The sequence below is a fragment of the Pterocles gutturalis genome, unplaced genomic scaffold, assembly GCF_000699245.1.
Source record: "Pterocles gutturalis isolate BGI_N339 unplaced genomic scaffold, ASM69924v1 scaffold18879, whole genome shotgun sequence".
Taxonomy (NCBI): Eukaryota; Metazoa; Chordata; class Aves; order Pterocliformes; family Pteroclidae; genus Pterocles; species Pterocles gutturalis.
The window spans coordinates 1-11,926 of NW_010136150.1; the positions used below are offsets into that span (position 1 = coordinate 1).

An 11,926-nucleotide genomic window follows, 5' to 3' on the forward strand; every position below is an offset into this window, starting at 1 on the left:
GCCCTGCGGCGGGGCGCCATGAGCGCGGCAGACTGCTCTGCGGGGAGCCCCCCTCGCTCCAGAAGGTAGTGTGAGGGCTGCCCCCGGACTCACCCCGCGCCGAAGCTGCTCTGCGGGGCCTGGCCCCGCCGCTCCTCCCTTTCTGTCCGGTAGCTAGACTTAACGTAAGACACCCTATTTCCTGCTCTTGTAGCCGCTGTGCTTCCTTATCCTTATGCCTTTCCATTTCTCCTGGTCGTACTAATAAAGTCTCCACTTTGTGCCTAGTTTACCTATTTTCTTCTGCTGCTGTTATTTTCCCAAGTGTGTTGTTTAAGGCATTTATGGGCATAGCTGGTGGGAAAGTTCCTACATGAAATAATCGTTTTATTGTCTGTTTCATACTTTACTACAGTGCTAGGAGCGAAGGACTTTGGCATATTTTCATGGATGTAGCACATTGGGGTTCTGATGTAATCAGCTGTGGTGACCTGGTCACTGCTGCCTCAGTGTCACCTGCTGGATCACTTTCTGACCAAAGTTTTGGCACTGGCTCCAGAATCAGATTCTGGACTGTGTTTTTGTTAAGTTAAGCAGATCTTTAGCAAAGAGGATTCTTAGCTTTAATTCTGTTACTTGTGGTACTGTTAAAAAAAAAAAAAAAAAAGCTTGTAAAATCAATGTAAGTAACAAAAAGAACACTTTCCAAGAGCGTTCTTAATTCTGTGTGCATCGCTATTTGCAAATTTGGTGCTTGTTTGAGCAGACTAATGTTTGCATTCAGTAAACACTGCTTAAAATAAAAATCAGATATGTAACTGCACCTACATATTCTTGATTTGATTTATGTAATACTGACATACTTTCCATCTAGTACCTCAACATGAAATTCAAGTATTTAGGAGCTTCCATTTCATTATACAGGGTGGATGAGCTATGTGGATAAGAGCATCAAGTACACCAGAAAGGAAGGAAGCATGTAGATTCCCAGACTTGCACCTTAAATTGTGGTGGCCAGTGCATCAGCTAACCTGAATCGTCTTTATTCAACAGTCTGTCTTTAGAAAGTGATTTTCTCTCTGGATTATCAGATAGTGACTCTGTCAAAAATTGTTTTCCTGCTTATTTTACAGTGGCTGCTGCTTCTAATTGCCCTACAATGGACTTTGTTTTTTCCTTTTCTTGTTTCGTCTTCCTTTCACATTCACCCTCCTCAAATAACCCATAAGACCTTCCTTCCATAACATTTTTCTTTCTCCCTTTTCCATCAGGTGCCCCCATCTACACAGTGTAGTTGGCCTGTGAGCTTTTCTATGTCAGAGCTTTTGTTTCTTCTAAAAGCCATGATCTCCTGTTAATTCCCTGAGCACAGACAAGCTAATCTGTGTTAAAATTGAAAATCCATTTTAAACTGGTTTACAAAGTCTTCTTTTCTGACACATGTCATTAGAAACTGTTTCTGTCCAGGCTGGCAAACCCCTATGTCTCCTCCAGATATGCTAGTGCTCAGTCTACAAGCCAGGAGGACCTTACTCCCCTCCCTTCAATCAATGAGCGCTTGGCCTTTCTCCATCCTTCCCGGGAGCTGCTGGAGTACTACCGCAAGAAGATTGCTGACTTTGATGAAGAACATGAGGATCTGATAAAAAGGCTGGAGAGATATAAAGAAATGTATGATGAGCAGGTTAGGAGAAGAGTTTTTGAATGATGATGGATTATGTATCCTTACACAAACTTAATTTTAATATTTTTCTTCAGTTGAAAACTCAGCACAGATGGTCTTAAAATTTACCAGTAATGCAGTAGAACTGAGCTGAGAAGAAATAAGTAGATTTCAGGGTTTGATTGTAAAATCTAGCTGTCTGTCCTCTGTCAAAGCAAAGGGAAACGTGTAGGATATTCTTTTGTTCTTAAATTATTATAGTTTGGTTATATCTTCACAGTGGGTTGTTTGTTTTTTTAGTTAAAGCCTGAGTTTAGATGTTCAGTTCCCATGTTGTCCAGCTTCTTTCTCTTGTTTCTCTTAGTGAAGAATGAGTGCTCTTTTGTCCAAATTTAATGAGCTTTGAGATACGGATATAATTTGTATTTACTGCAATGGAATTCATAAGCTTGGCCATGGGCTATTAAGCAGTAGTACTACACAGCAAATGAATGTGAATTTAAAAGAAACTCCAAAACATTTGCCTTTTAAGAGGAAGAAATCTTGCAGAATGTCTGTAACTTCAGTGCTCTGGTATGCCTCACAGCATACATCTGTCTAGTAATCATCTTGGTAATTGTGAATGACCCTTTGGGAATAGAATAATCCCTTCTGAAATGGTTGATGTGCTTCCTTTAGTACTGGCCGTGCTTGAAGCAGCCTGAAAGCTCTCAGGAAATATTAGGCATACAAGTTACTTTCATAGGGGTAAAAGAGGGGCAGGTTCCAAAATAGTGCTTCCTCTCCTACAGGAATGGTTTTCTGAGAGGTTTGTTAATTTTCCACACCAGGCAGAAAATCAGTAATGAAACTTAGTAACTAGACAGATTTGTCACTGCTAAACCATGTTTATTCTTCAGTAATTTATTTTAAGAGTCAGTGCTATTACAGAGGCTTTGCTAGGTTTGTGTTGATGTCAGACTCCCCATACCTGTGCCACTCTGACTGCCAGTGAAGAAGTGTGACCACTGGAAACTAGAACCCTAGCTTAGGCCTTATTTGACTGTTGTATAGTGACAATGATTCTCAGGGCTCTGAGCTCCCTGTTGAAATATTCATTAATATTTTTTCTACTACTGCCCTCATCTGGTCCAATTTTGTAAGGGAATAAAATAAATAATTTGAACTGGCAGTTGTTCTATATCAGTTACAGGCTCAGGGCACAAGCAGTTTGAAGTCTGTAAGTGTTGCCCAATGTTCTGTATCATTTCAAGTACCTCATCCTCTCTACCTAGCATAAATTGCAGTGGGAAATACGCCAGCGAGAAGAGGAGATTGCGGAGCTGCAAAAGGCTTTGAGCGATATGCAAGTCTACCTCTTCCAGGAGAGGGAACATGTCCTTCGTCTTTACTCGGAGAATGACCGGCTGAAAATCAGGTGTGCTGTCTAGATGGTGGGCAGGGCCACTGGCAGTAGCAGTTGCATGCGTTATATTCTAGTTCTCATGCAGATCTGGAGCCCTCAGAGAAGCAATTATGCCACACTTCCCAGGGAGGTCTCCTATGAAATTGTACCAATCTTGGAGGTGCAATCCAATCTGTTCGGCTTCTAAATATGTTTCCACTTATTATTCCTCCTATTCCAGTAATAGAAGAAAGAGCAGAAGTTGAATATAGATTCAGATTTGAATTGTGAGTTTGAATGTGGAGGTTCTGATTTAAGCAGACCTTGCACCTGCCTGGCAAAATTTCCTCCAACAGCCCTAAAAACACTTAAACTCAATTAGAAAATACAGACCAAAGCAAATAGTCCCCTCTGTCTCCGTGGGATCATATTGACAACCACTCATTTTTAATGCCCTTTAGTTGGTGAACTGGAATATAACCTGCTGTGCCAGAGTAGCTGCTAGAGGCAAAGGAGTTCCCAGCCTTCTTCAGAACGTTTGTGGGTGATAATATCAAGTTTTCTGTTGAAGCTTTAAGAACTTACATCAAAATATGTGTTGGTGTGCTTTGGCACTTCTCAAGAGTGTGATGAAAAGTCTCATACAGCCCTAATGTAGTTTGCTTTAAAAATGGTGGACACAATCTATTAAATGAAGTATCTGAAAAGATTTTGGGTAGTTCATAACTCTGGAATGCAAATTCTTTACTACCATGTGCTACTGCCATATCGGCCTATGTAGTATTGTCGTACTTGAAAAAAGGATTGCTCCCCAATGCCAATGGAATTGGTGGTGTTCCTATATTGGCAACATCAGTAATGTCTTTAGGAATGTGATTCTAAAGCAATATTCTCAAGAACTGCAACAGTTTGGAAAACTTGTAGGTATTAACGAGTAAACTAGAAGAACAGTGTGTCACAATGTCTTGACATGTTTAAAAATAGCAATGAGCTGACCAATTTCTTTGAATTACAGAGAACTGGAGGATAGAAAAAAAATTCAACATCTCTTGGCTTTAGTGGGAACAGACAAAGGAGAAGTTACCTATTTTCACAAGGAGCCTCCACATAAGGCAAGTTCCATTTTTCTGTAGAACTCTGCTTTTGCTTGTAACATGAACATCTGTACCCTGGAGACTGAGCATAGACCAGATCTGTCCCACAAGTCAAAAGTTGCTAAATGAGCCCAAAGCAGGAGGGATCTGTAGCTCTGTAGCAACATCAGTCTTTAGTTTAGCTGCTGACAGTTAAGTAGGAACAAGCACACTGGAAGTAGTTCCTGTTACCCCTTCTACCTTCAAAACATATCTCAAGATCAGCCTCCTAAATGTCTGATAGGAGTCTGAAAGTATCTGGCAAATGGTTGTTGAGAAGCTGGAGAGAACACCACAAAGAGGAAAATGAAAAAAAGAAGTGCAGAAAATGACCAGGTGCCATATTTGAAGATCAGCTATCTCACAGTGCCATGGTAAGGTGGTAATTAGGGCCTCAGTAAAGAGTAAACCAGTGTTGAGGTTGCTTCAGCAGTTTCCAGGGCAGGACACTGCAAAAGAGCCATCCCCTCTAGGCAATGCTGTATCATATATTTCAGAAGTAATGTCAAATTGATTAAATGGCAGTGCATATGAAGGGCAGTGTTGAACCTACTTAAGAAAGTCATTAATGATTTGGACATACAGAGACTGTGATGAAATATAGGATTTATCTTGGGATAAGGTGCAGGAAAAGGCTGAAATCTGCATTGTTTGTGGTTGCTCTGCACTGCTCAAGCAGTACAAAAATCTTGCAGAAGCTTTAAGATTTCCTGATATAGGGTAGCTCTAAAGTTAGGCCTATTATATAGCATCAACCTCAAGATAAGCAATGGGGTTATAACCTGCTCCCTCACGGCCTCCTGTTTTTGTTAAGTGGGCTTCAGTTCAACAGTTGAGTTATTTCTGTAGTTTTATCAGTTAGCTTTTATCTCAGGCTTGTTCAATAGCTGGAGTGAATGTGCTGATAAATCAAGCTTCATGTTTCTCTGTCTTGCTAAGGCAAGGAAGAGTCCGAAAGACAGAAATAACATAATCTTAATCTTCACCTTCCTCTTCTCCTCTCTATCCCCAAAATGCTCCTTTTTCTGCTGAGGGTGCTGATTTTCATCCTAATGAAGCCAGCAAAGGCAGGATTACTTTCCACTTGTTTCGGTGAAAAAAAAAATAGCTACAGAAATGGCAAAACTCAGCCGTGATAAAGGAAACTTTTCATCACGGACATTACACTTGTGAATGTCTTCCTTGTCTTGTGGTAGAAGTAAGGTAATGCTGTTCTTTTGGATATCTCATTTTACTCTTTTAAGATGTGTTATTGACCGTTGCAACTTTGGAGAAGTCAGACGTTCAATGCAAATATTCATCATCTTGTTTCTATAGGTTACTGTTCTGCAAAGGCCAGCTAAATCCAGAGCACCACATGAACAAAATGATACTTCCAGAAAAGGTACCACACCAAGCTGATCTAACAGCAGCTCAGCTACTGATACTTGTTTCTCTTTGTGTTTGTGCCTGGTATACCAAAATAATTCCTTACTGTGAATACTTTGGCATACATATCCATGCAGTACTCTTGGCTTCCCTTCAAACTCTTTTAAAATAACCTGAGCTGTTTCTCATGTCTGTGATTTGCTGAGCTAAGGAAGAGGCTACTGTGACTCTGGAATGGCTGTTCTGGAACTATACAGGTACCAACTGGACAGGCACCCTTAGCCACAGCCATTCCAAGGTGTGAGGTTCTGCCTGCCTTTAGTGTACCCAGTAGTGTGGGTCTGCATGCCTACTTACTGATTTTCTCTTTTGAAAGAACTGCCTTTTCTCAATTGACTGAAATTAGCTAACAAGCTCAAAACTCAAAAAACATTGTGGTGTCTTAGTGTGGGATAAAAGTATGTGATCATCAAACTTCTAAAGCTCTTCTAGCTAGCCCTCCTAGAAATCATTGTGAAAGTAACAGTGGCAAGCTTTTTCTTGTTCCTGTAGGCCTGCCAGAACATACAATATTTCATGCTTGGAAAGGTACTGAAGGTAGATTGGAAAACCCTTTTCTACTTCTGTTAAATTTCTGCAATAGGCACCAAGAGGAGCACTTCAAAACCAGCAGCAAAAGGAGAGAAAATGGAAAGTCCTGAGAGATATCAGAGAGATAATGAAACACTTCTGCTTCAGGTAAAATATTTGCTAACCAGTGGCCATAATTGCTGGCTGTCCAGGAAATTATGACAGACAAATATACTGCCAGCTTACATAAGATGAAGACATATCAATGTTATCGGTCCCCACATCTTAGTGTGGATTCCCACCTGATTCTGGAAGCTTTATATAAGCAGATGTTCTAGTAATGTCAACTTGAATGTGTTGCCCTTAAATATAGAATGTTATCTCCCACAATTTGATTGTGGCTATCAATTTATATTAAACCCACAGGTGATCTGCAGGGTTGGATATTTTGTGGAAGTCTGACAAAAGCAGTGTTTCTGAGACAGAATTAGGCAGCCCTGATAAGATGCACTAATACAATTAAATGTTTCCTTTGCTACACTTCAGTGAAAGACAGGATGTAGATAGCATGACAGAATGAAAGATAAAATGTATGGAATCACAAATTGGGGAAGATACCAGAAGCTGTATGTAAAGCATGAGGAAGGATGAGCCAAGAAAAGCAAATTAAAGTGCAGACTTGCACAGCAGATAGATATTTTTTTTTGTCTTTTGTTCAAGGGCAGTAGTGACTGACCTAGTGGACAGTTAACGGTCTAACAACAGTTGTTCTAGAGCAAAAGCATCATACAAAATTGTTATAAAAATAAGCGATCTAAATACAGACCACATTTTTCCAGATAGTTTCTTACACTTAGGCCAGATACACATTTTTCATTTACTTATTCCATTTTGTCTCACGATGTGCCCTAGATAAAGATTCTGTGCATCCCTCTCCTTCACTTATTATCTTGTTTACATTTAGTGATTCATTCTGGTTGAATAATTTATTTTGTTCAAGATATGTGGACTTGCTGCCTTCCTAGAATTTAGGTATTTTTATATTACCATTTAATTGGGAGATGGTAACATAGGGACAGAAATGTCTCTGCATGTTCCACAGGATTTATCACATCCTGTGTGCATTTTAAATCTTTCCAATATCCTACCTATTGTTGCTGCTTATAATAAGCCTGTCTTGCCTATTGCATGATTTTTTTATTAAAAAGTTTTAGTTGTTTGAAATACTTAGCATTAAAACAAAAATAAAAGTTTGTGAAATTAGAACTCTCAAAGGTATTATCGGATAGTCTTTGATCTGAATCTTGGAATTTAAGAGAGACTTGCGTGGGCAGGAGCAGAGCTGCTGTGAGGTCTTATTTAGTAATGTCTTTGTATGCCTATTCAGGTGGAGGCCCTACAAGCCCAGATAGAAGAACAGACACGACTATCCAAGGAGCAGCTTGAGGCACTACTGGAGGACAGGCGGATTCACATGGAGGAAGCCCAGGTTCGGCATCAGAGGGACCAGGACAAGATCAAGACTGTAACAGATAAGTGAGTGTGAAAGAATGACCGTGATGTAGTCATGAGATGAGAAGAGAGGGGAACAACAGAACTATTTTGTTTTTCAGTATGTTGCTTTCTGCAGCAGGCAGAAAAACAAGTAATGCAGCCTTCTGTTTGGTAGTGTATGTGGAAGGAGATGAATGGAGTAATCTACATGTTAAAAATCCTATTTCACTTTGGAAGAATATCACTACTGTCATTAGATAAACTCATTAGGAAAGCACCTATCTTTTACTTCTATGCTTCTTCCAACTTGCAATGATGACTGAAGAAATTAAGGTAGGAACTAGGAAAGAAGTGAATTAACTCCTCTGGGATCCCTTTTTACAGACTCCATAAGACCCAAAATCTCTTATACGAGAGTACCCGTGACTTTCTCCAGCTCAAGTTTGATGCCCAAGCCAACGAGAGAGCATGGATGGCAGAGAAGGACAGTCTGTTGAGGAAACTTGGCAAAGATCCGGATCAGCTTATCAGCAGGGAATCGGGAAGAGAGAAGAAGCAGAGAGATACAAAGAAAATGCTTCAAGCAGGTGATGGAGCTCGGAAACCTCACAGCAGAGAAATAAAGGTAAAAATAAATAAAAAGTAAAAATATTTTTTTTTTGTCCCAGGTAGAAGCTCTTTAACAGTCTTTGACTAGAAAATTGCAAGCATCTGGGTTTTGCCAAGATAGGCAATAGCTAGTAGCTGTTTCAAAGCTGTACCAGCTTGCCATAAGTTACGATGTTGTTGGCACTAGTGTAAAAAAACCTCTCCTACCTCAAAGTCAGTGTTGCTTGCAAATTTCAGATAAAATGTATAGTTAGGATTTATGGTAGTTTCTTTTATGCCCTGAACAAATTGGGCAAACAGATCTTAATCTGCTTGTTGCACATGCCTTTCTTTTAGTGTAAATGCTCTCAGCTAATGGACTTAGAATGCAGTGCCTGTATTTTCCTTGCTGCTGTCAGGGGAGAAGAGAGTCCTTTCAATTGGCATCCCCCAGCTCTTCTGCAGTAGTCAGGATTTTCCTTCCACTTCTAGAATATGTCCAGTGAGAAGCTGGGAGATCTGAAGTAGGTGAACAGGCAATAAGGAATTGGAAAGTAAACAGGCAACAGGGAATAGTTTTCATCTACCACTGAATGCAGATGCTTCTGAAATGCAGTACTGGGCAAGCAGCTGTGAAAAGGGCAATTACAACCTTAGCTGAATATTACTTTTAAGGGGAAGAGGGGAGAGTTCTTTAACTGATGATGAGCTGTCATGCAGAATGATAACCAAATTTAAAACATTTTTGTAATGGAAGAGGTGTTGGAATATTGTCCTTACCTAGTTATTTCATTAGCTGTAGCTCCAGTTGTTAATTTTTATTTGCCTGTGACATTGTCAATCTATCACTCTTGCTTTGCCAGACCAGGGGAGGTTGTGAGCACTGGCCTTTGAGATAATTTTTTCTGTTCCTCTTATGTCGTAGTCATTGCAGGAACAGCTAATGCAGGAACAGCAACTATCAAACATGTATAGAGAGCAGTGCGTGGCCCTGGAAGGTGAGCTGGCTAGGGTTCGTGAGGAGGGAGAACTCTTTAAGGTAACTAGTTTGTAATCATCTGCTAGTTATGTGACAATCTTGCAGCCTCTAGTCTGTATACCCTATTGAGTTTTCATCTCCATAGGAACGCTCAGAAAAAATGGGGAAGCGCCTGAAGCTGATGACTCAACGATATGAGGCCTTGGAAAAACGTCGTAATATGGAAGTGGAAGGCTTCAAGAATGACATCAAGCAGCTTCGGCAGAAGTTGAAAGATGTAGAGAAGCAGCTTTTTAAGGTAATAGCTAAGCATTTCTGAGGCAGACTGTTATGGGCTTACTCTCTAGAGGTATATTTTCAGTATTTAAATGCAATACTTCGCTAGAGTTAAGAAAATAAATTCTTTCCTAAGTGCTCCTTTTAGATATTAATATTTCATAAAATTTGGCCTCTTGTGTATATTATGAGGGCAAAAAGATTTGTCTCTCTTAATCAGTCAGGCATCAGACTTGCCAGTAGCTGTCCTGATTATACATTACCTGTGTCTCTTTGTTGCGACTCTAGAAGCTCTTATCTGATACCTGTAGTTCACTTAGTTGTCTCAAAGTTGCAAGGCAGTAAAGTAGTTTGTTTCAGAAGTGTATCCTGCAAAGAATATGATGATTGGTTTTCTCTTTGGAGGCTACAGTGTTTGGTTTTGTTCCAGTCAGAGGTAGATAATTGACTTAAATATTGTGAATATTCTCTTTTTTTCTTTGCAAATATATTGTTTGTAGTTCTGCAAAATCACTACAGAAACAATGGCTGGAAGTTGGAGCTGTGTACTCTGAAGAAAGATGAAGCTTCTACATGTGTAGATGAACATCAGAACAGTTTAGAAGGGATGCCACAGCCTTGATGTTGCCTGGAGTTTAGGATGTGATATTGATATAATATATGCTTGAGAGGATGACCTAGGCATAGCTTTTGTCCAGTTGACTATTCCAGGTGTCTGTTTGGCGGTGCCACTGATTCCCTTGTTTTCTGTGCTTTTGGTGCACAGTTCAGTTTACTTAAACTAACACATTTGTCTTCTCTAAAGGCTTGGCTTTTTTTTTGTTTGTTTGGATGTAGGTTTTTTAACTTTTTAAGGACTAAACAGCATATATGGATAGGAGAAAAAATTCCCTATGATGCCTTTACTGCAGACCTGTATGTTTTGTAACTGTTAGTGTGCTCGTAATTTTATTAATAATTTCCTTACACTTTTAACCACAAGAGGGCGGAGGAACAAAATGTTTGTTGAAGATCTCCAGAATGATCTTGTAAATGCTTGTCATCACTTGAGGTCAGAATGACTACAGATCACTACATTTCCTGATCTGCATATTAAAATCTTTGACCAAGAACTACATTATGACAATGAGACACCCTAAAGTGTCAAGAGGAGAGAGGGCTTTGAGAGCAGCTGCCAAGGGTGTGCTGCTCTGCTGTTGAAAGTGACCAAGCATGCGTGCTAGCCAGTTCCAGGGTGACAGGAAAAGGCAGCCCTAGCTAGCTTGCCGTAAGGAATACTGATTATCCAGCAGCCTTTGTTCGGGTCAGTATGGGCCATATGGCACGGCCTGAGACTAGGCATTTGTACTTGAACTGCTCTTGAGTCATATGTAGTTCAGAAGGCAGCGGTTGACCACAGCAGTTAGACCACCTCTGGTTCTAGTAACAAAAGATGACAAAATGTCATCATTTCCTGTGAGGTACTTAGAACTAGATAAAAGTTAACTGTTAAATATTTTAACTTGCCTCTTTTTGTGGATCTCTGAATAATACACGCCTTAGAAAGGAGTCAACAGGTTATGGGTAAACTTGATTATAGTCTATCCAGATTTCTTCCTCACCAGTAATATAACACCATAATGTATGATAGCTTTGTTCTTTATTTTTTGTTCTGGAGCACCTTTCTATGGGTGATATGTGTTAGCCTAGCAGTATTCACTTTTAAGCATCCTCTTTGCTAGTTACAGAGGGTCTCCATTAGAGTTCTCTCCATTATATCCTCATCCTAACACTCTCTAAATTGTATTCTATACAGCTTTGTTTTTCTTGATCTGTTTTTCTTTTTGTTTTTAGGTGACTCTGCATATTGGACCAGACGAGGATCTTGCAATTCTACATGAGGTCCGCCAAGGAAACAGACTAACCCGTAAAATTCAAGGAGAACTGAAAAACTTGAAAGCAAAAATCTATGGCTTAGAGAATGAACTACGGGTCTGCTGAAGCTGAGGTATTAGCTAGCATCCTAGTTTTAGGAATGGGACATTGCTACGCTGGAATAGTCATATGTGAGAGTAGGTCCTGCCTGTCTGTTTCCTGGCATCCAGTGACAGAAGGCTTGAGGAAAGATGTAATTAACATCTTAACACTGTAGACAGGTTATTCCTAATATGTGAGACTATATTGTTGTTTCAGCTGAGGGGTGGCACCTGATAAGACTGACATAGAAAGTACATGATGACTGATACATCAGGAATATTCTTATAACTTCATCATACTTTCATATCTGTGGTTAGAAGTCAGTGTATACTGGTCTTCGGCTTTATTCGGAGCATATTTTAAACTAAATATGAAATTAATAATCATGGAAGGATCTAGTGCAAAATCTGACCTTTTCCTATATAAGAAGCAGTTTTTAAAATGGTTTCAGTGATTACTGTTTTAGTGCTTAGGCACTTCAAGATGTAACTGGAAATTTTATTTGAAAAAGACCATGTATAGAAAGTACATACTGA

At 39.8% G+C, this 11,926-nt stretch overlaps 1 protein-coding gene across 1 annotated transcript; it reads left to right on the plus strand.

Annotated features, from left to right (window-relative positions):
• The first annotated feature begins 18 nt into the window (after nt 1-18).
• Nucleotides 19-11,414, plus strand: CCDC77 (coiled-coil domain containing 77). Its single transcript, XM_010082208.1, has 11 exons — nt 19-65; nt 1,447-1,663; nt 2,917-3,059; nt 4,042-4,138; nt 5,477-5,543; nt 6,171-6,265; nt 7,485-7,633; nt 7,976-8,216; nt 9,105-9,218; nt 9,304-9,456; nt 11,268-11,414. Exons 1-11 carry the CDS (start codon nt 19-21, stop codon nt 11,412-11,414), a joined length of 1,470 nt encoding a protein of 489 aa, XP_010080510.1.
• The last annotated feature ends 512 nt before the right edge of the window (nt 11,415-11,926 follow it).